The 24578-nt window shown below is 51.6% G+C and overlaps 1 protein-coding gene across 3 annotated transcripts in view; it reads right to left on the reverse strand.

Moving 5' to 3' along the window:
• Positions 1 to 673: 673 nt before the first annotated feature.
• Positions 674 to 24578, reverse strand: part of FAM83H (family with sequence similarity 83 member H) — a 92791-nt gene continuing 68886 nt past the window's right edge. For all 3 annotated transcript variants that reach the window (XM_073543271.1, XM_073543273.1, XM_073543272.1), the window contains exons 2-5: positions 24048 to 24536; positions 10770 to 10934; positions 5349 to 5473; positions 674 to 5217 (exon numbers count right to left, since the gene is read on the reverse strand). In XM_073543271.1, the coding sequence (XP_073399372.1) occupies positions 2571 to 5217; positions 5349 to 5473; positions 10770 to 10934; positions 24048 to 24503 (3393 nt within the window). In that variant the 5' untranslated portion in view covers positions 24504 to 24536 and the 3' untranslated portion in view covers positions 674 to 2570. The remainder of the gene's footprint in view (positions 5218 to 5348; positions 5474 to 10769; positions 10935 to 24047; positions 24537 to 24578) is intronic.

Genomic DNA, 24578 nt, shown 5'->3' on the forward strand with positions numbered 1-24578 from the left:
CTTTTGTGATCATCAGGGCACCGTCACATGAATGAATCAGGTCAATATGCTCAACTGAGAAAGAAGAAAACCCACATCTTCCTCCAACATCCCAGGTGGCCCTAACAATAAACCATTTATGAATTACTGGAAATGTCTCCTCGGAGTTGGAAGACAATGCTCCTTCCTCTGTTATTCTTCAGTGTCACTGAGGTGATGGTGACGGGAATATCTGATTACGGCAGGAACTCCTTTTCTCCGAATGGCTTCTGGAGCACAGAACCCCACCCCTGAGTGTGGGGGGGTGACCCCACCCCCGAGGGATCACAAATGATCCGAACCCCGAGGATGGAGCACATGGCCCAGGGATCAGTGAGAGACCTGATGGAGGGCGCGTGACCAGGTCAGTCCATCAGGCTCGTCCACTTAAGGGAAACCGGGGAGAGGAGCCCACCCATCCGGAGCCTGCGGGATATTGGGTGCTGTTAGCAGTTCTTACATGTTATCAGCCTGTAGAATGTAAGTCCGCAAGGACAGGGTCCTCTCCCCTCTGTACCAGTCCGTCATTTGTTTACTGTTATCGATATCTATAACTTTGTATGTAACCCCCTTCCCATGTACAGCACCATGGAATTAATGGCGCTATATCAATAAATAATAATAATCAGCACTGTACACACAATGAGGACACGGCTAGAGGAGAACAGCTTTATTCGAGCACATTATACTGTGTGTATTCCACCATGTACAGGTGCCAGGAGGGAAGGACACGTACAGTGAAGTCTCCGCTCGCTGCAGACATTGCTGCAGTCACCATAGAAGCAGATGACGTCCTCACACTCATCACACGTAGTAGTCACCGAGCGCCCGCTCTGCAGCCTGGTGGAATCCATGTCAGTAGTATAACCAGTGCTGCCCCAGTGCGACACGGAGCGCGGGAAAATACGGCCGGGTCCATCACACAATCACTCCACTAACCGCATTGTGGCAGCAAAAAATACTTGGTTTCCATTCCTCACACTTTACAAAATATCTGAATGTAAACTATGAGCATTGCCATTCCTGGACAGCAAGCAGAGGATGAAAGCACACAGTGCACTGGTGCTGCCCCGGAGATGCGGCTGTGTCACAATGTATCAGCGCCGCCCCGGTTCTGCGGCTGTGTCACAATGCGTCAGCGCCACCCCGGATCTGCGGCAGTGTCACAATGTATCAGCGTCGCCCCGGATCTGTGGCTGTGTCACAATGTATCAGCGCATAACTTATCTCTCCAGTAGAGATGATCAAAGCGGCAAAACACAAAATGCCTAAATTCAATCAAATTTGTGCAGGAAATTGGAATTGTATCGAATTTATTTCATGTGAACCGAATGTGCGCTGTTCGGCTCTCAGCTCTCTGCCTAGGCAAAAAGAAACCTCAAGCGGCCCCGCAGGCCTGCACCCGTCCTGTCCTTTGCACCGTCCCATCCTCACAGTCTTCAGCCGCCCACCATCTCCTGCGCCTCCTGCCCCCATTCACTCTCACGACGCTGTGGAGCCGTCAGTGCAACAGGCGCCGGAGATGGTGGGCAGCGGATGCGGATGATGGCCACGTGAAGATGCCCAAAGTGGGGATGTGCCGTGGGGTTTGTTTTTTTCTAACCCCTTCCCAGCTTTTTATAATGTAGAATTGTGTTCGGCTGGATTTAACCAATGCGATTGGTGAATAATGTGGATTCATTTTTGTAAAATTTGATGCAGATTCGATTTGCTCATATCTAACCTGCAGAACCAGAACGGTGTTGGGTTTTCAGCCTCTGAATGTAAACAAGACTTTGTGTTCACTGACAGAAGGCAGAGATCTTGCAAATGGCGAGGAATGGAAAAGTCAAGTCTGTTAGGAAGTTCCAGAACTCTTAATTCCACAAAGACTGTCCTTTAGTTTTCGGCCTTCCTGTATACTGCACTGCTGGAATGAATCCTATGTATTGCGGTATCTCCCCACTAGAATCCTACAATAGGAGGAGCAACCAATGGGGCAGCCTCCTGCACCATGCTTGTAATGACTTCCCCAACGATCCTTCAGGACCGTAGACCACCCCAGAGTTAGTGCCAGGAAACCATCAGTCACAGGCTTTACATACTGCTAAGAAATATACACAGCTATATACAAATTTGTAGAAAAATCTGGAATAGTTCAGTGCTTCAACACAATGAGCCCATGCGGCCTCCATGCGACGTTTGTCATTCGGTACCGGTCAAGTTTTTTCCCTCCATTGAATAAATTAATATTGGATTCTGAGTCAGGAATTTCTGAAGCTCGGAGTCCCACCAAGACACAAGCACAATGAGTCTTGTAGCTGTAGAAGAGGCAGTAGTCATGGCCAAGACAAAAGGCACCGGGTGGGATCGTTCTTTGGCGACAGGTCGGAGGTCAGTACCATTTCTGAAGGTTCAGTTCATGCAGAGATTTCTGTCTAGCTATATGGAAGTTTCCATGACACAAGTGTCCAGATAAGCCAAAGATGGAGATTTTCATGTGCGACCTCTGCGGGGGTTAGGATACAGAACATTATTGGCACCAGATGGAAACACTTGGATCAGGTCTGTGGTCATTTCTTAATAAAAGTTCCTAATTTCCCCAGCAGTTTCCCCACTTTCTTATCCTTTGAGTCATCCTCGATCTCCTCTACTTCTTCCTTTTTGCAAAACACTTCAAACCTGCTATAAACACGTTTCTCTTTCCGGATACTCTCCATTCGCTTTAGCAGGTTATCTCTGTCCTCGGGAGAGGTCGGAGAAGGTCGTGAGAATCGACTTCGACTTAGGAAACTTCCTGTCCTGGTGACAGAAGTTGAGTCTGAAGTGCTGGTATCATCTGCTTTAGTCTCTGTTGAGGTGGAATTGGCAGTAGCGATGTCCGAATCATTGGTGCTCAAAGCCTGAGATTGTTTGGCCATCTCCGCCCGATTCTTCTGGCTGTTGGCGGATATTTGCTCTAATATCACTTTGGTGTCATCACGGAGGTTACTACTGAAGATAACATTTGAGGTTGAAGAGGACAACCTGGACTGAGAAGTAGATGTGGCTTTGGGTGGAGAAGTAGATATTATCTTAGTGGTCTTGTCTTCAGTTTCCGCCACTGAGGTTGGCTCTGAGACCTCGGTTTTTGAGAGGCGTCTGAGGGCATTGTTCTGTTTCTCTACTTTAGCTGCATCTGAAACAGCCTCTTCTTCTGCCTTCTTTTCTGTTTTTGACTGGAGAAATTGCTTGAGTCTCAAGGAGCCTCTCCGGATAAACTCCATTGGTGTTGGCTCTGTTTTTGACAGTTCCTCCTCTGGTTTGGTTGTGGTGGGAGAAGTGATGATAGGTGTTGGATTTTGGGACATACTTTCTAGAGCATTTCCAAACAGAAGACCAGAGTTTATTACTTTGCTCGAGGGCTTTGGCACTTCAACCTCTGGAGATTTTGGTGGGTCTATAATTTCAGTAATAATAGGTCCACTTTCTTTTGGCTCTGGGAGAGCAGCCATGTTGCTATCTACTGTCTGGATACTTGAAACCCTTTGTTCCACCTTGGTCATCGAGCTTGTCTGTCTATCTTTGCTGAAAAGATCTTGGAACTGAGAAGTGACTGAAGAGCGATACTGCGACTCGAGAAGTGTTCGGCTGAAAGAATCCTTATCTAGAAGTTTGGATTCTAGAGATTTGTAAGCCACAGTTTCAGTAGTGCTCTTCTTCTGCCCATCTTCTCTCTCCTCCTGGATGACTTTGGTGGCCGCTTTGGCTTGCATTACGGCGGTCACGTCATTGTCTTTGCTGCCTCCCCTGTATTTCTCCAGGATCTCAGCTACTTTTGATGATGTCTTGATGATTTCATTGTCTTTGACCACCTCACTCGTGCTCTGCTCCTTCTGAATCACCTGTACCGCCTCAGCAGTGGAGCTATGCTGCTCCAATTTTGAGTTACTAAATATCAGTGATGATCGTAGGCGGGAACTTCTTTGAATTAAGGGGTTAGTTCGCGATCGGAAAGAATCATGTCGTGATAAGAAGGTGTCTTCTTTCTCCTTCTCTATCATAGCCATCTCTTTGTTTGCATCTACTTGCATAGGGGCTTCGCTAACAGCTACTATTGGTTTATATGGGGGGATCGGATCAATGGAATACTTTGCTAATGTCTCATTTGTAGATACTGGTTTTTCCACCATAACTGGACCTTGTTCAAAAGGTTCAGAATCTAAAGTCATTATCATTCCCTCTTCATCCTGGTCTGGCTGAATTCCACTCAAGTATGAAGAGATGCGCCAGCTACGTAAACCTTGTTTGTTTTCTTGAACTTTTTTATCTGCATCTTGGTCTTGAAAAAATTGCTTTTGCTCAGTGCTCTGCTTTTGTGTGGGAGACATTTGACACATAAACTTCTGACGTCCTTGAGATCTTTGTCCAAATCTTCCTTCGTTTCCCAGAACCACTTGGTCTGAGCCATGCTTAACTTCTCGTGAGGAGCTGGAGGGGTTGTAGCCCAGTCTGGTGTGTGGACCCTCAATAGCAAAATTACCTTCTCCCTGCAAAGCTTTGTAAGGGGGAAACCTGGAATCCATGTCATCTGAGTCTTGGAAACCCTGTCGGTTGCCTCGAATCTTTTCGAACAGTCCCTGAGTCCTCCCTGTGCGATCCATTTGTATAAACTGACTTTTCTGGAACTGGCTTGACTGGAAGCGGTACTCGTTATTGTCGGTGTTCATAAACATCTGCCTCGAGTACTGCTTAGAAGCTGAGTAGTTCTCAAAGGTGCCTTCTGCAAAGCTGTGCCTCTTATAGGCGTCAATGTCCAAGTGCTTGTTTTGCATGAAGGACATCTGCAATTTATCCATTTGCATCTGCATTTGGTCAGGAATTTTTGGCCCATGGAATCTCATGCCAGTATTTTCCATTGTGTGTCTCATCATATCTTCTCTGCGGAACGACTGCAGATAATGTCGATCAGGATCTACACCGAAGGAATTGAAAGAGTTCTGGGAGCCGTCATCTCTGGGGTACATGAAGTGAAGCTTACGATCATAGAAAGGACGAGGGCCAGCAAATGGGACCATCCCCATGGAAGGCTTTTCCATCTTGATCAAAGCATTCTCAGGGGGGATAAGAGGGTCAGACTGTGCAAACAGAATCCGGAACTCTTCATCAAAGCTGGAAACCAGTTCTCCCTGGAAGATGTGAGCGATGCTGCGATGGATCTTCTCAAATGACCACATAAAGCTGTGAAAACAGAAGAACATAGCACAGGTCTCAACGAAAATCCACAAAAATATACAAAAACATACACTGGATCCAACTTGCAGTACTCATCACATCAGTCAGGCAGATAAGGATTCTGACACGCAGCTCACCTGTATGTACCACTCAACACCACCGTACAGTCCACCAGCATGAACTTCTCCAGGAGGTTCCCCTTGAACGTAGTTCCTGTCCTGCAGAAATACGTGGGGCCAGAGACGGTCCGCACCCTCAGGAACTGTGAAGGAAAACAAAAAAGAGGCACACGAGTGTGATGTGCAGAAGAGTCCACATTTCATGGTCAGAAGACCTGGATCCAATAATTAGGAGACAGCAGGACCATGTCACGGGAAAAGAACCAGAACCTTGCAGGCTCCCAAATACCAGTATCACTCAAAATACAAAAAACTTTTATAAACTATTCCATGAATCCCAGAGGATCCAAAAATTTGTAAAGACGACACCTATCCATCCAGTGTAGTCCAGACTGGAAATGTCACTGGATGTACCGTAAGTTACATCTGTGTACACAGCAGGGCAGATGTCACATTGAACATAGTCTGATGACTGTTATCTACATATACCATACAGTGTGATAGTGAAAGCCCGTGCCCCTCCAGCAGCAGATTGAGCGGGTGTGACAGCAGTGCACCCGAACAGTTACACCTGTCTCAGCCCAAAAGCTGCTTGGTTTTATCTGCACAGATACAGAGAAATAGAGCAGACGACATACAGAGGGTCAGACGGCATCTGAGAGACAAGGTCACACTGCACCGTCCTTACAGGAAGAAAAAGTCACACCGTCATGAGGGAAGAGTTCGGATATTTACAAGTAAATACAGTGAGAGCGTAAGTCTAACATGGCCAAAAGGTGCCACCTGCAACCAGGCGCTACAGTTGTGTCCCAGGGCCCCATTCACTCCTACGCTGTGGTTATCATTCCGCACCAGTCATTGTCAGGCTCTGGTCATTGTCCCGCACCAGTCGCTGCCTGACTGATCATTGTCTTCCCTGTCATTCTCTGTGGTCATCATCCTGCATTAGTCATTCAATCATTCTAAGGCTCTGGTCACCGTACTGCCCTGGTCATTCTCACGCTGTGGTCATCATCCTGCCCCAGTCGTTCTCAAGCTGTGATAACTGTCTTGCCCTAATCATTCTCACACTGTGGTCATCATCCTGCCCCAGTCAATCTCATGCTCTGCTCATCATCTTGCCCTGGCCATTCTCACACTGTGGTCATTGTCCTGCCTCAGTCATTCTCATACTCTGGTCATAGTCTTTCCCCAGTCATTCCAACACTATGGTCTTCATCCTGAGCAGGTCACCGTCCTGCCACTGTCATCTTCACTCTGTGGTCAATGTCTTGCCCCGGTCATTCTTACTGTGTGGTCATCGTCTTGCCCTGGTCATTCTCACACACTGTTCATCCTCACGCACAGGTCATCCTCACGCTCCGGTCACGATCACAGTCTTCCCCCAATGATTCTCACGCACCGGTCATTGTCTTCCCCGATGATTCTCACGCACAGGTCATCATCTGGTCATCGTCTTGCCTGGGTTATTCTCTTGCACCAGTCATCTTCTTGCCTTGGTCATTCTCACGCATTGGTCATCATCTTGCCCAGGTCATTCTCACACACCAGTCATCGTCTTCCTCTGTCCATTCTCACGCATTGGTCATCATCTTTCCCCAGTCAATCTCATGAACCAGTCATCGTCTTCTTCTGACCATTCTCATGCACCAGTGATCGTCTTGCCCCGGTAATTCTCATTCACCAGTCATCGACTTGCCTAGGTCATTCTCATGTACTGGTCATAGTCTTCCTCTGACCATTCTCAGGCATCGGTCATTGTCTTGCCCTGGTCATTTTCACACACTAGTCATTGTGTTCCTTCGACCATTCTCACGTACCAGCCATCGTCTTGCCCCGGTCATTCTTATGCACCAGTCATCTTCTAGCCTCAGTCATAGAATCATAGAATCGTAGAGTTGGAAGGGACCTCCTGGGCCATCTGGTCCAACGCCCTGCTCAAAGCAGGATTCGCTAAATCATCCCAGACAGATATCTGTCCAGCCTCTGTTTGAAGACTTCCATTGAAGGAGAACTCACCACTTCTCATGGCAGCCTGTTCCACTCATTGATCACTCTAACTGTCAAAAAGTTTTTTCTAATATCTAATCTGTGTCTCCTCCCATTCAGTTTCATTCCATTGCTTCTAGTCTTTCCTTGTGCAAATAAGAATAAAGTTGATCCTTCTACAATGTGACAGCCCTTTAGATATTTGTAGACAGCTATTAAGTCTCCTCTCAGTCTTCTCTTTTGCAAACTAAACATTCCCAAATCCTGCAACCTTTCCTCATAAGACAGGGTTTGCAGACCGGTCACCATTCTGGTCGCTCTTTTCTGAACTTGCTCCAGTTTGTTGTTTGTCATTCTCACGCATCAGTCATCGTCTTCATCTGACAATTCTCACGCACCGGGCATCGTCTTCATCTGACAATTCTCACGCACCGGCCATCGTCTTCATCTGACAATTCTCACGCACCGGCCATCGTCTTGACCAGGTAATTTTCATGCACCAGTCATTGACTTTCCCTGAAAATTCTCACGCATCGGTCATCGTCTTGCCCAGGTTATACTCACGCACCGCTCATAGTCTTTCCCAGGTCGTGTTCTATGTGATCACAATTATTTGCAGAATGCCTGTCATATTTGCCTAAAAATTAGTCAAAAACTTTAAACTTCTGATTTTAAACTTTAGTAAAAACACAAATGTGCCAAGAAAAATCTCCATTAATGACACACCTGTAGCGAGGACTGTAGAAGCTCCGCTCACTGTCCTGATGGGACAAATCTTCAAGAAGGTGAATCCACATAGAAAATGTAAAAATATTAAAGGAGGGATAGAGAACAGACAAGCAAAGAAAGTAGTGGTACGAGAACCGGGAACCAAAGTGAGGAGCTCAGCAGCGAAGGCGCGCAATATGAAATGCGCAATAGTGCCAAGGCTAATGGCGGAGAACAGAAGTGCATGATGGGAACTGTAGTCCATTACCCACGTGAGCAGCTGGTGAACCAAGACCACTCTTCATGCTCCAAGAAGAAGCAACAGTGTGGCAAAAAAAGGTCATGAAACATGATTAGGATGTAGTACAAGAGTCCTGCAGACCTCTGTTAAGTTTCTCATCTGAAAACCAGAGTACTCCCTTTAATGAATTAATTTTACCTCCTTCACAGGGGCTTTTATGGTAATTTCTTCTATACTCTGCAACATGGCGCAGTCAGCATAATGCATGCGAATATGGCAATTAATGGAGCTCCATCATCATCCTGCAGCAGATGAATCATCTCCAAGGTTCAATGGATCCACCTTGTGGTTAGAGGACTGGAGACTCCAGGGGGCAGCCAACTGCTCTGTGGCCCCACGTCTAGAGGCAGAAGTGACCCTCAGCATTGGTGGGTGACCGGCACAGCGAGCAGCAGGGGCCCAGCAGACATATTAGCAGATTTCTTGTGTATGGAGGTACAGCTGAGGCCAGGCTGCGGAGGACACATTGTCCCAGATCATGGACAGTCTATGGGAAGTGATGCCCTTCAGTAATGCTGGGGTTGTGCTGCAGGACCAGTATGTGGTCGGCGTCAGATAAGCCATTGTGGAAAGACCAGGAGGAGAAACCCAAGATAAGGCCTGAACGGCCTGGACGCCAGCTGCAGAAGGGAGGGACCACGTCAGAAAAGGAGGAGAAGGTGGTGACTGTGCCAGAGGCCGAGAAGTCAGAGCTGGAGACTGAAACAGCCAAGAACATGGAAGCCCCAGATGGGAGGCAAGCTGAAGGAAGAGGCCAGAGGGACGGTGCTCAGCATCTGCCCAGGACTGACCACAGCGCCACATTTAGAAACCGGGGGCTTGGTGACAGAGAGCCCGAGGCAATTTATCTTTTATACATCAACAGATCACGAGGAAATAAGAAACTTTGTAAAAGATCTGATCAGGCACGACTGCTTCTTTCTCCACCAGGACTGAGCGTCCATTCTCAAAATTCTCAATTCTCAGTGATAGGAGCGGTCACTCACAGACTCCGTCTCTGCTGCATCGTGGCAAGAGGAGAGAGGGGCGCAAGGAGAGAGGGGCGCGAGGAGAGAGGGTCGCGAGGAGAGAGGGTCGCAAGGAGAGAGGGTCGCAAGGAGAGAGGGTCGCAAGGAGAGAGGGACACGAGGAGGAGGAGGGACGCGAGGAGAGAGGGACGCAAGGAGCGAGGGACGCAAGGAGGAGGAGGGACGCAAGGAGGAGGAGGGACGCGAGGAGAGAGGGACGCGAGAAGGAGGAGGGACGCGAGGAGAGAGGGACGCGAGAAGGAGGAGGGACGCGAGAAGGAGGAGGGACGCGAGGAGAGAGGGACGCGAGAAGGAGGAGGGACGCGAGGAGAGAGGGACGCGAGGAGAGAGGGACGCGAGAAGGAGGAGGGACGCGAGAAGGAGGAGGGACGCGAGGAGAGAGGGACGCGAGAAGGAGGGACGCGAGGAGAGAGGGACGCGAAGAGGAGGAGGAGGGACGCGAGGAGAGAGGCGTGAGGAAGGAAGGGCGCCAGGAGAGAGGCGCGAGGAGAGAGGGACACAAAAGAGAGGGATGCGAAGAGGAGGAGGGGGGACGCAAGGAGGAGAAGGGGGGACGCAAGGAGGAGAAGGAGGGGAGCAAGGAGGAAGAAGGGCGAGAGGAGAGGGGCACAATCAGAGCCTGTGGACAGTATTTTTTTTTCAAAGATTCTGGTTCAGTGCTAAACATATTCAAGAGTTCACCACAAGCGACGGAGCCAGAGGAGCCAAAGTGAGCACAGCAAAAGGGCACCTGGTGTGCCGAGGGGCTGAGGGCACCAGGAGAACGGAGAGCATTTACCCCTCAGGCCCTGCCTTAGGAGTATACAATGTTTTTCCTGGAGCATCCCTTTAACATGTGTGACATGAGCAGTATAATCCCCTGTAGAGTCCTTAGTCTGAACAGGATCTACAGTTTCATATGATCACCATCAGGTATTGACGACCTTTGCACCACGACGTTACGCTGAACATTCTGGAAGCTCATGCTCAGCAGCTGCCGCATAGTCGGCCGCTCCCTGCTGCACGGCGCAGTGTTTACAGATGGTGGACAGAAAAGCATGGCCCACCCGGACTGCAGCTACACTAGGAGGGGATCAGCAGCTGTACAGAAATAACAGAAAATACTCCCCCCCCCCTTCAGAGATATGATCCCATGCAGTGAGGCCAATGTCCCAAGAGAGCGCTGTGCACGTTCATTCATGGGGGATCAACGATGGGAGGGAAAATAAAAGTACCCTGGATGTCTCCAGACCATACAGCTCTGCAGGAAGAGGGGCTACATGAAACTCTGGGGCCCAACACAAAATCTGTAACTGGCCCCCAGCAACTGTGAGCCATGAACTGGGAACTGATGTGGAAAGCCCTGAGGGACAGATGGCCCTGTCTACACCATCGCCTGCAGGCCTGAGGGCCATCTTTCTCTGGGGGTCTCACCTCCACAAAGTTCAGGTTGACTCTGCACTTGGATGCCATGTCAAGAAAGTGCTGAGAATTCATCTCGTCCAGGATGACGTAGACTGGAACCCGTCGAGCGGCAGCATCCAGGAGGTCAGAGAGGATGTCCACGTCGGTGAAGATGTCCATGACAATCCCGATGACCTGAAAAGTGAACACAACACAAATGATAGTTACATCCAGGAGGAGCTCTGCAAGTGTGAGACGGAGCAAAGCTCTGCAGGCGTCAGACACGGAGCAAAGCTCTGCAGGCGTCAGACACGGAGCAATGCTCCGCAGGCGTCAGACACGGAGCAATGCTCCGCAGGCGTCAGACACGGAGCAATGCTCCGCAGGCGTCAGACACGGAGCAAAGCTCCGCAGGCGTGAGACACGGAGCAATGCTCCGCAGGCGTGAGACACGGAGCAATGCTCCGCAGGCGTGAGACACGGAGCAAAGCTCCGCAGGCGTGAGACAAGGAGCAATGCTCCGCAGGCGTGAGACACGGAGCAATGCTCCGCAGGCGTGAGACACGGAGCAATGCTCCGCAGGCGTGAGACACGGAGCAATGCTCCGCAGGCGTGAGACACGGAGCAAAGCTCCGCAGGCGTGAGACAAGGAGCAATGCTCCGCAGGCGTGAGACACGGAGCAATGCTCCGCAGGCGTGAGACACGGAGCAATGCTCCGCAGGCGTCAGACACGGAGCAAAGCTCCGCAGGCGTCAGACACGGAGCAATGCTCCGCAGGCGTCAGACACGGAGCAAAGCTCCGCAGGCGTGAGACACGGAGCAAAGCTCCGCAGGCGTGAGACACGGAGCAAAGCTCCGCAGGCGTGAGACACGGAGCAATGCTCCGCAGGCGTGAGACACGGAGCAATGCTCCGCAGGCGTGAGACACGGAGCAATGCTCCGCAGGCGTGAGACACGGAGCAATGCTCCGCAGGCGTGAGACACGGAGCAAAGCTCCGCAGGCGTCAGACACGGAGCAAAGCTCCGCAGGCGTCAGGCACGGAGCAAAGCTCCGCAGGCGTCAGGCACGGAGCAAAGCTCCGCAGGCGTCAGACACGGAGCAATGCTCCGCAGGCGTCAGACACGGGGCAATGCTCCGCAGGCGTCAGACACGGGGCAATGCTCCGCAGGCGTCAGACACGGAGCAATGCTCCGCAGGCGTCAGACACGGAGCAATGCTCCGCAGGCGTCAGACACGGAGCAATGCTCCGCAGGCGTCAGACACGGAGCAATGCTCCGCAGGCGTGAGACACGGAGCAAAGCTCCGCAGGCGTGAGACACGGAGCAAAGCTCCGCAGGCGTGAGACACGGAGCAATGCTCCGCAGGCGTGAGACACGGAGCAATGCTCCGCAGGCGTGAGACACGGAGCAATGCTCCGCAGGCGGGAGACACGGAGCAATGCTCCGCAGGCGGGAGACACGGAGCAATGCTCTGCAGGCGTGAGACACGCAGCAATGCTCTGCAGGTCCCAGATAAGTTTCAATCACATTTGTCAGAGAGTTTAAGGGACAAATGTATCTGGAAAAGACAGCGAAAAGAGGAGAACGGAGGAGCCAGGAAGGAGGAGGAGAAAGGAGGTGCCTGGAAAGAGGAGGAGAACAGAGGAGCCTGGAAGGAGGAAGAGAACAAAAGAGCCTGGAAGGAGGAGGAGAACAAAGGAGCCTGGAAGGAGGAGGAGAATGGAGGAGCCTGGAAGGAGGAGGGGAACGGAGGAGCCTGGAAGGAGGAGGGGAACGGAGGAGCCTGGAAGGAGGAGGAGAGCAGAGGGGTCTGAAAGGAGGAGGGGAACGGAGGAGCCTGAAAGGAGGAGAACGAAGGAGCCTTAAAGGAGGAGGAGAACGGATGAGCCTGGAAGGAGGAGGAGAACAGAGGAGCCTGGAAGGAGGAAGAGAACGGAGGAGCCTGAAAGGAGGAGAAGAACAGAGGAGCCTGAAAGGAGGAAGAGAACGAAGGAGCCGGGAAGGAGGAGGAGAACAGAGGAGCCTGGAAGGAGGAGGAGAACGGATGAGCCTGGAAGGAGGAGGAGAACAGAGGAGCCTGGAAGGAGGAAGAGAAGAACAGAGGAGCCTGAAAGGAGGAATAGAACAGAGGAGCCTGGAAGGAGGAAGAGAACAGAGGAGCCTGGAAGGAGGAAGAGAACAGAGGAGCCTGGAAGGAGGAGCAGAACGAAGGAGCCTGGAAGGAGGAGGAGAACAGAGGAGCCTGGAAGGAGGAGGAGAACGGAAGAACCTGGAAGGAGAACGGAGGAGCCTGGAATGAGGAGGAGAACGGAAGAACCTGGAAGGAGGAGGAGAACGGAGAAGCCTGGAAGGAGGAGAACAAAAGAGCCTGGAAGGACGAATAGAACAGAGGAGCCTGAAAGGAGGAAGAGAACAGAGGAGCCTGGAAGGAGGAAGAGAACAGAGGAGCCTGGAAGGAGGAAGAGAACAGAGGAGCCTGGAAGAAGGAGGAGGAGGAGGAGAACGGAGAAGCCTGGAAGGAGGAGGAGAACAGAGGAGCCTGAAAGGAGGAGAACGGAAGAACCTGGAAGGAGAACGGAGGAGCCTGGAATGAGGAGAACGGAAGAACCTGGAAGGAGGAGAACGGAGAAGCCTGGAAGGAGGAGGAGAACAAAAGAGCCTGGAAGGAGGAAGAGAACAGAGGAGCCTGGAAGGAGGAGAACGGAAGAACCTGGAAGGAGGAGAACGGGGGAGCCTGGAATGAGGAGGAGAACGGAAGAACCTGGATGGAGGAGGAGAACGGAAGAACCTGGAAGGAGGAGAACGGAGAAGTCTGGAAGGAGGAGGAGAACGAAGGAGCCTGGAAGGAGGAAGAGAACAGAGGAGCCTGGAAGGAGGAGGAGAACGGAAGAACCTGGAAGGAGGAGAACGGAGGAGCCTGGAATGAGGAGGAGAACGGAAGAACCTGGAAGGAGGAGGAGAATGGAGAAGCCTGGAAGGAGGAGGAGAACGAAGGAGCCTGGAAGGAGGAAGAGAACAGAGGAGCCTGGAAGGAGGAAGAGAATGGAAGAACCTAGAAGGAGGAGAACGGAGGAGCCTGGAAGGAGGAGAACGAAGGAGCCTGGAAGGAGGAGGAGAACGGAGGAGCCTGGAAGGAGGAGGAGAACAGAACAGAGCAGCCTGAAAGGAGGAAGAGAACAGAGCAGCCTTGAAGGAGGAGAAGAACGGAAGAACCTAGAAGGAGGAGAACGGAGGAGCCTGGAAAGAGGAGGAGAGTGGAAAAACCTGAAAGGAGGAGGAGAACAGAGGAGCCTGGAAGGAGGAGGAGAATGGAAGAACCTGGAAGGAGGAGAACGGAGAAGCCTGGAAGGAGGAGGAGAACAGAGGAGCCTGGAATGAGGAGGAGAACGGAAGAACCTGGAAGGAGGAGGAGAACGGAGAAGCCTGGAAGAAGGAGGAGAACAGAGGAGCCTGAAAGGAGGAGGAGAACAGAAGAACATGAAAGGAGAGGGAGAACAAAAGAGCCTGGAAGGAGGAGAACGAAGGAGCCTGGAAGGAGGAGGAGAACGGAGGAGCCTGAAAGGAGGAAGAGAACGGGGAAGCCTGGAAGGAGGAGGAGAACAGAGGAGCCAGGAAGGAAAAGGAGAACTGACGAGCCTGAATAGAGGAGGAGAACGGAAGAACTTGGAAGGAGAACGGAGGAGCCTAAAAAAAGGAGGAGAACAGATGAGCCTGAATGGAGGAGGATAACAGACGAGCCTGGAAGGAGGAGAACGAAGGAGCCTGAAACGAGGAGGAGAACGGAGGAGCCTGAAAGGAGGAAGAGAACAGAGGAGCTTGGAAGGAGGAGGAGAATGGAAGAACCTGGAAGGAGGAGAACGGAGAAGCCTGGAAGGAGGAGGAGAACAGAGGAGCCTGGAATGAGGAGGAGAACGGAAGAACCTGGAAGGAGGAGGAGAACGGAGAAGCCTGGAAGGAGGAGGAGAACAGAGGAGCCTGGAATGAGGAGGAGAACGGAAGAACCTGGAAGGAGAACGGAGGAGCCTGGAATGAGGAGAACGGAGAAGCCTGGAAGGAGGAGGAGAACAAAAGAGCCTGGAAGGAGGAAGAGAACAGAGGAGCCTGGAAGGAGGAGAACGGAAGAACCTGGAAGGAGGAGAACGGAGGAGCCTGGAATGAGGAGGAGAACGGAAGAACCTGGAAGGAGGAGGAGAACGGAGAAGTCTGGAAGGAGGAGGAGAATCAAGGAGCCTGGAAGGAGGAAGAGAACAGAAGAGCCTGGAAGGAGGAGGAGAACGGAAGTACCTGGAAGGAGGAGGGGAACGGAAGTACCTGGAAGGAGGAGGAGAACGGAGAAGCCTGGAAGGAGGAGAACAGAGGAGCCTCGAAGGAGGAGAACTGACGAGCCTGAATAGAGGAGAACGGAAGAACCTGGAAGGAGAACGGAGGAGCCTGGAAGGAGGAGGAGAACAGAGGAGCCTGAAGGGAGGAGAACAGACGAGCCTGAAAAGAGAAGTAGAACAAAAGAGCCTGGAAGGAGGAGGAGAACGAAGGAGCCTGGAAGGAGGAGGAGGAGAACGGAGGAGCCTGAAAGGAGGAGAACAGAACAGAGCAGCCTGAAAGGAGGAAGAGAACAGAGCAGCCTAGAAGGAGGAGGAGAACGGAAGAACCTAGAAGGAGGAGAACGGAGGAGCCTGGAAAGAGGAGAATGGAAAAACCTGGAAGGAGGAAGAGAACGGAGAAGCCTGGAAGGAGGAGAACAGAGGAGCCAGGAAGGAAAAGGAGAACTGACGAGCCTGAATAGAGGAGGAGAATGGAAGAACCTGAAAGGAGAATGGAGGAGACTAAAAATAGGAGGAGAACAGATGAGCCTGAATGGAGGAGGAGAACAGACAAGCCTGGAAGGAGGAGGAGAATGGAAGAACCTGGAAGGAGGAGTACGGAGAAGCCTGGAAGGAGGAGGAGAACAGAGGAGCCTGGGATGAGGAGGAGAACTGAAGAACCTGGAAGGAGAACGGAGGAGCCTGGAATGAGGACAACGGAAGAACCTGGAAGGAGAAAGAGAACGGAGAAGCCTGGAAGGTGGAGGAGAACAAAAGAGCCTGGAAGGAGGAAGAGAACAGAGGAGCCTGGAAGGAGGAGAACGGAAGAACCTGGAAGGAGGAGAACGGAGGAGCCTGGAATGAGGAGGAGAACGGAAGAACCTGGAAGGAGGAGGAGAACGGAGAAGTCTGGAAGGAGGAGAACGAAGGAGCCTGGAAGGAGGAAGAGAACAGAGGAGCCTGGAAGGAGGAGGAGAACGGAAGAACCTAGAAGGAGGAGAACGGAGGAGCCTGGAATGAAGAGGAGAACAGAGGAGCCTCGAAGGAGGAGAACTGACGAGCCTGAATAGAGGAGGAGAACGGAAGAACCTGGAAGGAGAACGGAGGAGCCTGGAATGAGGAGAACGGAGGAGCCTGGAATGAGGAGAACGGAGAAGCCTGTAAGGAGGAGGAGAACGGATGAGCCTGGAAGGAGGAGGAGAACGAAGGAGCCTGGAAGAAGGAAGAGAACAGAGGAGCCTGGAATGAGGAGGAGAACGGAAGAACCGGGAAGGAGGAGGAGAACAGAGAAGCCTGGAAGAAGGAGGAGAACAGAGGAGCCTGAAAGGAGGAGGAGAACAGTCGAACATGAAAGGAGAGGGAGAACAAAAGAGCCTGGAAGGAGGAGGAGAACGAAGGAGCCTGGAAGGAGGAGGAGAACGGAGGAGCCTGGAAGGAGGAGAACAGAACAGAGCAGCCTGAAAGGAGGAAGAGAACAGAGCAGCCTTGAAGGAGGAGAAGAACGGAAGAACCTAGAAGGAGGAGAACGGAGGAGCCTAAAAAGAGGAGAACAGATGAGCCTGAATGGAGGAGGATAACAGACGAGCCTGGAAGGAGGAGGAGAACGAAGGAGCCTGGAAGGAGGAGAACGAAGGAGCCAGGAAGGAGGAGGGGAACAGAGGAGCCTGAAAGGAGGAAGACAATAGAGGAGCCTGGAAGGAGGAGAATGGAAGAACCTGGAAGGAGGAGAACGGAGAAGCATGGAAGGAGGAGGAGAACAGAGGAGCCTGGAATGAGGAGGAGAACGGAAGAACCTGGAAGGAGAACGGAGGAGCCTGGAATGAGGAGAACGGAAGAAACTGGAAGGAGGAAGAGAACGGAGAAGCCTGGAAGGAGGAGGAGAACAAAAGACCCTGGAAGGAGGAAGAGAACAGAGGAGCCAGGAAGGAGGAGAACGGAAGAACCTGGAAGGAGGAGAACGGAGGAGCCTGGAATGAGGAGGAGAACGGAAGAACCTGGAAGGAGGAGGAGAACGGAAGAACCTGGAAGGAGGAGGAGAACGGAGAAGTCTGGAAGGAGGAGAACGAAGGAGCCTGGAAGGAGGAAGAGAACAGAGGAGCCTGGAAGGAGGAGAACGGAAGAACCTAGAAGGAGGAGAACGGAGGAGCCTGGAATGAGGAGGAGAACGGAAGTACCTGGAAGGAGGAGGAGAACGGAGAAGCCTCGAAGGAGGAGAACTGACGAGCCTGAATAGAGGAGGAGAACGGAAGAACCTGGAAGGAGAACGGAGGAGCCTGGAAGGAGGAGGAGAACGGAGAAGCCAGGAAGGAGGAGGAGAACAGAGGAGCCTGAAAGGAGGAGAACAGACGAGCCTGAAAAGAGAAGTAGAACAAAAGAGCCTGGAAGGAGGAAGAGAACGAACGAGCCTGGAAGGAGGAGGAGGAGAACGGAGAAGCCTGAAAGGAGGAGAACAGAACAGAGCAGCCTGAAAGGAGGAAGAGAACAGAGCAGCCTAGAAGGAGGAGGAGAACGGAAGAACCTAGAAGGAGGAGAACGGAGGAGCCTGGAAAGAAAAGAATGGAAAAACCTGGAAGGAGGAAGAGAACGGAGAAGCCTGGAAGGAGGAGGAGAACAGAGGAGCCAGGAAGGAAAAGGAGAACTGACGAGCCTGAATAGAGGAGGAGAATGGAAGAACCTGAAAGGAGAATGGAGGAGCCTAAAAAGAGGAGAACAGATGAGCCTGAATGGAGGAGGAGAACGAAGGAGCCTGAAAGGAGGAAGAGAACAGAGGAGCCTGAAAGGAGGAAGAGACCAGAGGAGCCTGGAAGGAGGAGGAGAATGGAAGAACCTGGAAGGAGGAGGAGAACGGAGAAGCCTGGAAGGAGGAGAACAGAGGAGCCTGGAAGGAGGAGGAGAACTGAGGAGCCTGGAAGTAGGAGGAGAACGAAGGAGCAAGGAAGGAGGAGGGGAACAGAGGAGCCTGAAAGGAGGAAGAGAACATAGGAGACTGGAAGGAGGAAGAGAACGGAAGAACCTGGAAGGAGGAGGAGAACGGAAGAACCTGGAAGGAGGAGGAGAACAGAGAAGCCTGGAAGGAGGAGGAGAACAGAGAAGCCTGGGAGGAGGAGAACGGAAGATCATGGAAGGAGGAGAACGGACTAGCCTGGAATGAGGAGGAGAACGGAGAAGCCTGGAAGGAGGAGGAGAAGAGAGAAGCCTGGAAGCAGGAGGAGAACAGAAGAGCCTGGAAGGAGGAGAACAGAGGAGCCTGAATAGAGGAGGAGAACGGAAGATCATGGAAGGAGGAGAACGGAGGAACCTGGAATGAGGAGGAGAACGGAGAAGCCTGGAAGGAGGAGAACAGAGGAGCCTGAAAGGAGGAGAACTGACGAGCCTGAATAGAGGAGGAGAACAGAAGAACCTGGAAGGAGGATAATGGAGGAGCCTGAAAAGAGGACGAGAACAGATGAGCCTGAAAGGAGGAGGAGAACAGACGAGCCTGGAAGGAGGAGGAGAACGAAGGAGCCTGAAACGAGGAGGAGAACGGAAGAGCCTGAAAGGAGGAGGAGAACGGAGAAGCCTGGAAGGAGGAGAACAGAGGAGCCTGGAATGAGGAGAACGGAAGAACCTGGAAGGAGGAGGAGAACGGAGAAGCCTGGAAGGATGAGGAGAACAAAAGAGCCTGGGTGGAGGAGGAGTACAGAGGAACCTGGAAGGAGGAGGAGAACAGAGGAGCCTGGAAGGAGGAGGAGAAAGAAGGAGCCTGGAAGGAGGAGGAGAACGGAGGAGCCTGGAAGGAGGAGGAGAACGGAGGAGCCTGGAAGGAGGAGGAGAACGGAGGAGCCTGGAAGGAGGAGGAGAACAGAGGAGCCTGAAAGGAGGAAGACAACAGAGGAGCCTGGAAGGAGGAGGAGAACGGAAGAACCTGGAAGGAGTAGAACGGAGGAGCCTGGAATGAGGAGGAGAACAGAAGAACCTGGAAGGAGGAGGACGAAGGAGCCTGGAAGGAGGAAGAGAACAGAGGAGCCTGAATAGAGGAGGAGAACAGAAGAACCTGGAAGGAGAACGGAGGAGCCTGAAATGAGGAGAACGAAGAACCTGGAAGGAGGAGGAGAACGGAGAAGCCTGGAAGGAGGAGAACGGAGAAGCCTGAAAAGAGGAGAACAGATGAGCCTGAAAGGAGGAGGAGAAGAGACGAGCCTGAAAGGAGGAGGAGAACAGACGAGCCTAGGAGGAGGAGAACAGACGAGCCTAGGAGGAGGAGAACAGACGAGCCTAGGAGGAGGAGAACAGACGAGCCTGAAAGGAGGAGAACAGACGAGCCTGAAAGGAGGAGAACAGACGAGCCTGAAAGGAGAAGGAGAACAAAAGAGCCTGGAAGGAGGAGAACGAAGCAGCCTGGAAGGAGGAAGAGAATGGAGAAGCCTGAAAGGAGAACGGAGGAGCCTGAAAGGAGGAAGAGAACAGAGCAGCCTAGAAGGAGGAGAATGGAAGAACCTGGAAGGAGGAGAACGGAGGAGCCTGGAATGAGGAGAACGGAAGAACCTGGAAGGAGGAGGAGAACGGAGAAGCCTGGAAGGAGGAGAACAGAGGAGCCAGGAAGGAGCAGGGAACTGACTAGCCTGAATAGAGGAGGAGAACGGAAGAACCTGGAAGGAGGACAGATGCGCCTGAAAGGAGGAGGAGAACAGACTAGCCTGAAAGGAGGAGGAGAACGGAGGAACCTGAAACGAGGAGAACAGAGGAGCCTGAAAGGAGGAGGAGAACGGAAGAACCTGGAAGGAGAATGGAGGAGCCTGGAATGAGGAGGAGAATGGAAGAACCTGGAATGAGGAGGAGAAGGGAAGAACCTGGAAGGAGGAGGAGAACAAAAGAGCCTGGAAGGAGGAAGAGAACAGAGGAGCCTGGAAGGAGGAGGAGAACGGAGGAGCCTGGAAGGACGAGGAGAACGGAGGAGCCTGGAAGGACGAGGAGAACGGAGGAGCCTGGAAGGACGAGGAGAACGGAGGAGCCTGGAAGGACGAGGAGAACGGAGGAGCCTGGAAGGACGAGGAGAACGGAGGAGCCTGGAAGGACGAGGAGAACAGAGGAGCCTGGAAGGACGAGGAGAACGGAGGAGCCTGGAAGAACGAGGAGAACGGAGGAGCCTGGAAGGACGAGGAGAACGGAGGAGCCTGGAAGGAGAACGGAGAAGCCTGGAAGGAGGAGGAGAACAAAAGAGCCTGGAAGGAGGAGAACGAAGGAGCCTGGAAGGAGGAGGAGAACGAAGGAGCCTGGAAGGAGGAAGAGAACAGAGGAGCCTGGAAGGAGGAGGAGAACGGAAGAACCTGGAAGGAGGAGAACGGAGGAGCCTGGAATGAGGAGAACGGAAGAACCTGGAAGGAGGAGAACGGAGAAGCCTGCAAGGAGGAGGAGGAGAACTGACGAGCCTGAATAGAGGAGGAGAACGGAAGTACCTGGAAGGAGGAGAACGGAGGAGCCTGGAATGAGGAGGAGAACGGAAGAACCTGGAATGAGGAGGAGAACAGAGGAGCCGGAAAGGAAGAGGAGAACAGACGAGCCTGAAAGGAGGAGGAGAACGAAGGAGCCTGGAAGGAGGAGGAGAATGTAGGAGCCTGAAAGAAGGAGGAGAATGGAGGAGCCTGAAAGGTGGAGAACGGAGAAGCCTGCAAGGAGGAGGCGGAGAACTGACGAGCCTGAATAGAGGAGGAGAACGGAAGAACCTGGAAGGAGGAGAACGGAGGAGCCTGGAATGAGGAGGAGAATGGAAGAACCTGGAAGGAGGAGGAGAACGGAGAAGCCTGAAAGGAGAAGAACAGATGAGCCTGAAAGGAGGAGGAGAACAGACGAGCCTGGAAGGAGGACGGAGGAGCCTAAAAGGAGGAAGAGAACAGAGGAGCTTGAAAGGAGGAAGAGAACACAGGAGCCTGGAAGGAGGAAGAGAACACAGGAGCCTGGAAGGAGGAGAACGGAAGAACCTGGAAGGAGGAGAACGGAGGATCCTAGAATGAGGAGGAGAATGGAAGAACCTGTAAGGGGGAGGAAAACGGAGAAGCCTGGAAGGATGAGGAGAACAGAGGAGCCTGGAAGGAGGAGGAGAACGGAGGAACCTGAAAGGAGGAGGAGAACGGAGGAACCTGAAAGGAGGAGGAGAACGGAGGAACCTGAAAGGAGGAGGAGAACGGAAGAACCTGAAAGGAGGAGGAGAACGGAGAAGCCTGGAAGGAGGAGAACAGAAAAGTCTGAAAGGAGGCAGAGAAAGATAAAAAAAAAAGGATGAGAACAGAGGAGCCTGGAAGGAAGAGGAGAACAGAGGAGTCTAAAGGAGGACAAGGGGGAGGACAGAGGAGTCGGTTAGAGAAATGGGAGGACAGAGGAGTCCAGAAGAGTAGGTAGAGCAAAAAGGTGGCCAGAGGTGTAGGAGAACAGAGGAGTCAAGAGGAGGAAGAGGACAGAGGAGTCTGGAAGGAGGCAGAGAAGGAGAAAAAAAGAAGGATGAGAATAGAGGAAACTGGAAGGAAGAGGAGGAGAATGGAGAAGCCAGGAAGGAGGAGGAGACTGGAGGAGCCAGGAAGGAGGAGGAGAATGGAGAAACCAGGAAGGAGGAGGAGAATGGAGAAGCCAGGAAGGAGGAGGAGAATGGAGGAGCCAGGAAGGAGAAGTAGAATGGAGGAGCCTGGAAAGAAGAAGAGAACAGAGGATCCTGGAACGAGGAGGAGAATGGAGGAGCAGATTAGAGGAGTCTGGAAGGAGGAAGAACAGATCAGAGGAGTCTGGAAGGAGGAGGAGAAGAGAGGAGTCATGAAGGGGTAGGAAAAGGAGAACAGGAGTGTCTTGAAGGTTTAATGATATATGCTGCCAACACCACAGAGGAGTCTGCCTGCAGGCAGAAAAGTCTAAAGAGGAAAAAATAAAAATCAAGAGAAAAAACAGGAGTCTGGAAAGAAAAAAAAAGGGTTCTGCTAAAGGACAGATGAGAGCAGGGGAACAAAGCAGTCTGGAGAATGACAATAGGAAAGAGGATTCAGGAGAACATAAGTGTGGAGCAGGAAACAAAACATGAGTCTGGAGGAGGACACATGAGTCGGGGGAGGAAAAAGAATTGTGACTCGTGTGTCCCCCTCACGAAATATAGGAGTTCTGAGAAAAACAGAAGTCTGAAAGGCAAGATATGAGTCGGGAGGGGGAAAAAGAATTCTGGAGAACAATGCAGTCTGCAGGAGAACAGAGTATAAAACGGAGAGTCCAGAATGAGAATCTAGAGATTGAAATCAATATACTACAGTCATGGCCAAAAGTTTTGAGAATGAGACAAATATTATATTTTCACATGATCTGCTGGCCTCTGGTTTTTATGTGTGTTTGTCAGATGTTTTTATCACATACAGAAATATAATTGCAATCATATTATGAGTAACAAAAGGTTATATTGACAGTTAGAATGAGTTAATGCAGCAAGTCAATATTTGCAGTGTTGACCCTTCTTCTTCAGGACCTCAGCAATTCTCCCTGGCATGCTCTCAATCAACTTCTGGATCAAATCCTGACTGATTGCAGTCCATTCTTGCAAAATCAATGCTTTTATTTTGTCTGAATTTGAAGGTTTTTGTTTGTCCACCCGTCTCTTGATGATTGACCACAAGTTCTCAATGGGATTAAGATCTGGGGAGTTTCCAGGCCATGGTCCCAAAATCTCTATGTTTTGTTCCCTGAGCCATTTAGTTATCACCTTTGCTTTATGGCAAGGTGCTCCATCATGTTGAAAAAGGCATTGTTGATCGCCAAACTGCTCTTGGACGGTTGGGAGAAGTTGCTCTTGGAGGACATTCTGGTACCATTCTTTATTCATGGCTGTGTTTTTAGGCAAGACTGAGAGAGAGCCCATTCCCTTGGCTGAGAAGCCACCCCACACATGAATGGTTTCAGGATGCTTGACAGTTGGCATGATACAAGACTGGTGGTAGCGCTCACCTGGTCTTCTCTGAATAAGCCGTTTTCCAGATGTCCCAAAAAATCGAAAAGGGGATTCATCAGAGAAAATGACTTTACCCCAGTCCTCAGCAGTCCACTCCCTGTACCTCTTGCAGAATATCAGTCAGTCCATGATGTTTTTCCTGGAAAGAAGTGGCTTCTTTGCTGCCCTCCTTGAGACCAGGCCTTGCTCCAAGAGTCTCCGCCTCACAGTGCGTACAGATGCACTCACACCTGCCTGCTGCCATTCCTGAGCAAGCTCTGCACTGCTGGTAGCCCGATCCCGCAGCTGAAACACTTTTAAGAGATGGTCCTGGCGCTTGCTGGTCTTTCTTGGGCACCCTGGAGCCTTTTTGGCAACAAGGGAACCTCTCTCCTTGAAGTTCTTGATGATGAGATAGATTGTTAACTGAGGTGCAATCTTTCTAGCTGCGATACTCTTCCCTGTTAGGCCATTTTTGTGCAGTGCAATGATGACTGCACGTGTTTCTTTAGAGATAACCATGGTTAACAGAAGAGAAACAATGATGCCAAGCACCAGCCTCCTTTTAAAGTGTCCAGTGGAGTCATTCTTACTTAATCATGACAGATTGATCTCCAGCCCTGTCCTCATCAACACCCACACCTGTGTTAATGGAGCAATCACTGAAACGATGTTAGCTGGTCCTTTTAAGGCAGGGCTGCAATTATGTTGAAATGTGTTTTGGGGGATAAAGTTCATTTTCTAGGCAAATATTGACTTTGCAACTAATTGCTGTTAAGCTGATCACTCTTTATAACATTCTGGAGTATATGGAAATTGCCATTAGAAAAAATGAAGCAGTAGACTTTGTAAAAATTAATATTTGTGTCATTCTCAAATCTTTTGGCCATGACTGTACTATGAGGAGGCTGAGGGCACAAAGGTGTCTAGAGAGGACAGAACGATCCAGGGGGCACAGAGGACATCGTGGCCGGACATCATACAGTATGAACATGGTAGGCCCAGCGAGAGTGAGTGCACAGGACTCTACAGGTATAGGAGGGTGTGCATTATATGGGTTACTGATCTCTCACCTGCTGTGCAGACCGGATCATCCGTCGCACCTCCTCCTTAATACTGGGGCTATCAGGTGGGGGTGGATGAATCAGAGTTGTCACCTCCGTCCCTTGAAAGCCAAATATAGTGGGCCACCCGAGGTCCAGCTCCGGGGCGGCTGTGTCTGAGTGCATGGGCCAGTAGGTCCCTGACGAGCCATCGTCCTCCTCTTGTCCAGTGTAGCTATGGTCCGGGTATAGGCTTTCCTGGGTGGGCTCTGGGGGTCTTTGCAGGTATTTTGAGATATGGTCAATTTCAGATTGACACAAGAAGTCCGGAGCCCCCTCCTCACACAGGAACCGATCATACGCCTCCGCTCCATCCTCCGCTAGGACATCAATAGCAATGCGGTAATACTCCTTGTAGTGTGGGGGCAGGTAATTGGGGTCCAGAGGATTATCCCCCTGTGAAGAGCTCTGGGACCGACGTGCCATGGGTCTACACCAGAGAGAGGGGAGGGAAGAGACCTAGAAAGAAGCATAAAAACCATTACAACGAGGCCCAATTAC

Source organism: Dendrobates tinctorius, unplaced genomic scaffold, assembly GCF_039654945.1.
Source record: "Dendrobates tinctorius isolate UK_male_01 unplaced genomic scaffold, ASM3965494v1 ptg000130l, whole genome shotgun sequence".
In the NCBI taxonomy this organism is placed as follows: Eukaryota; Metazoa; Chordata; class Amphibia; order Anura; family Dendrobatidae; genus Dendrobates; species Dendrobates tinctorius.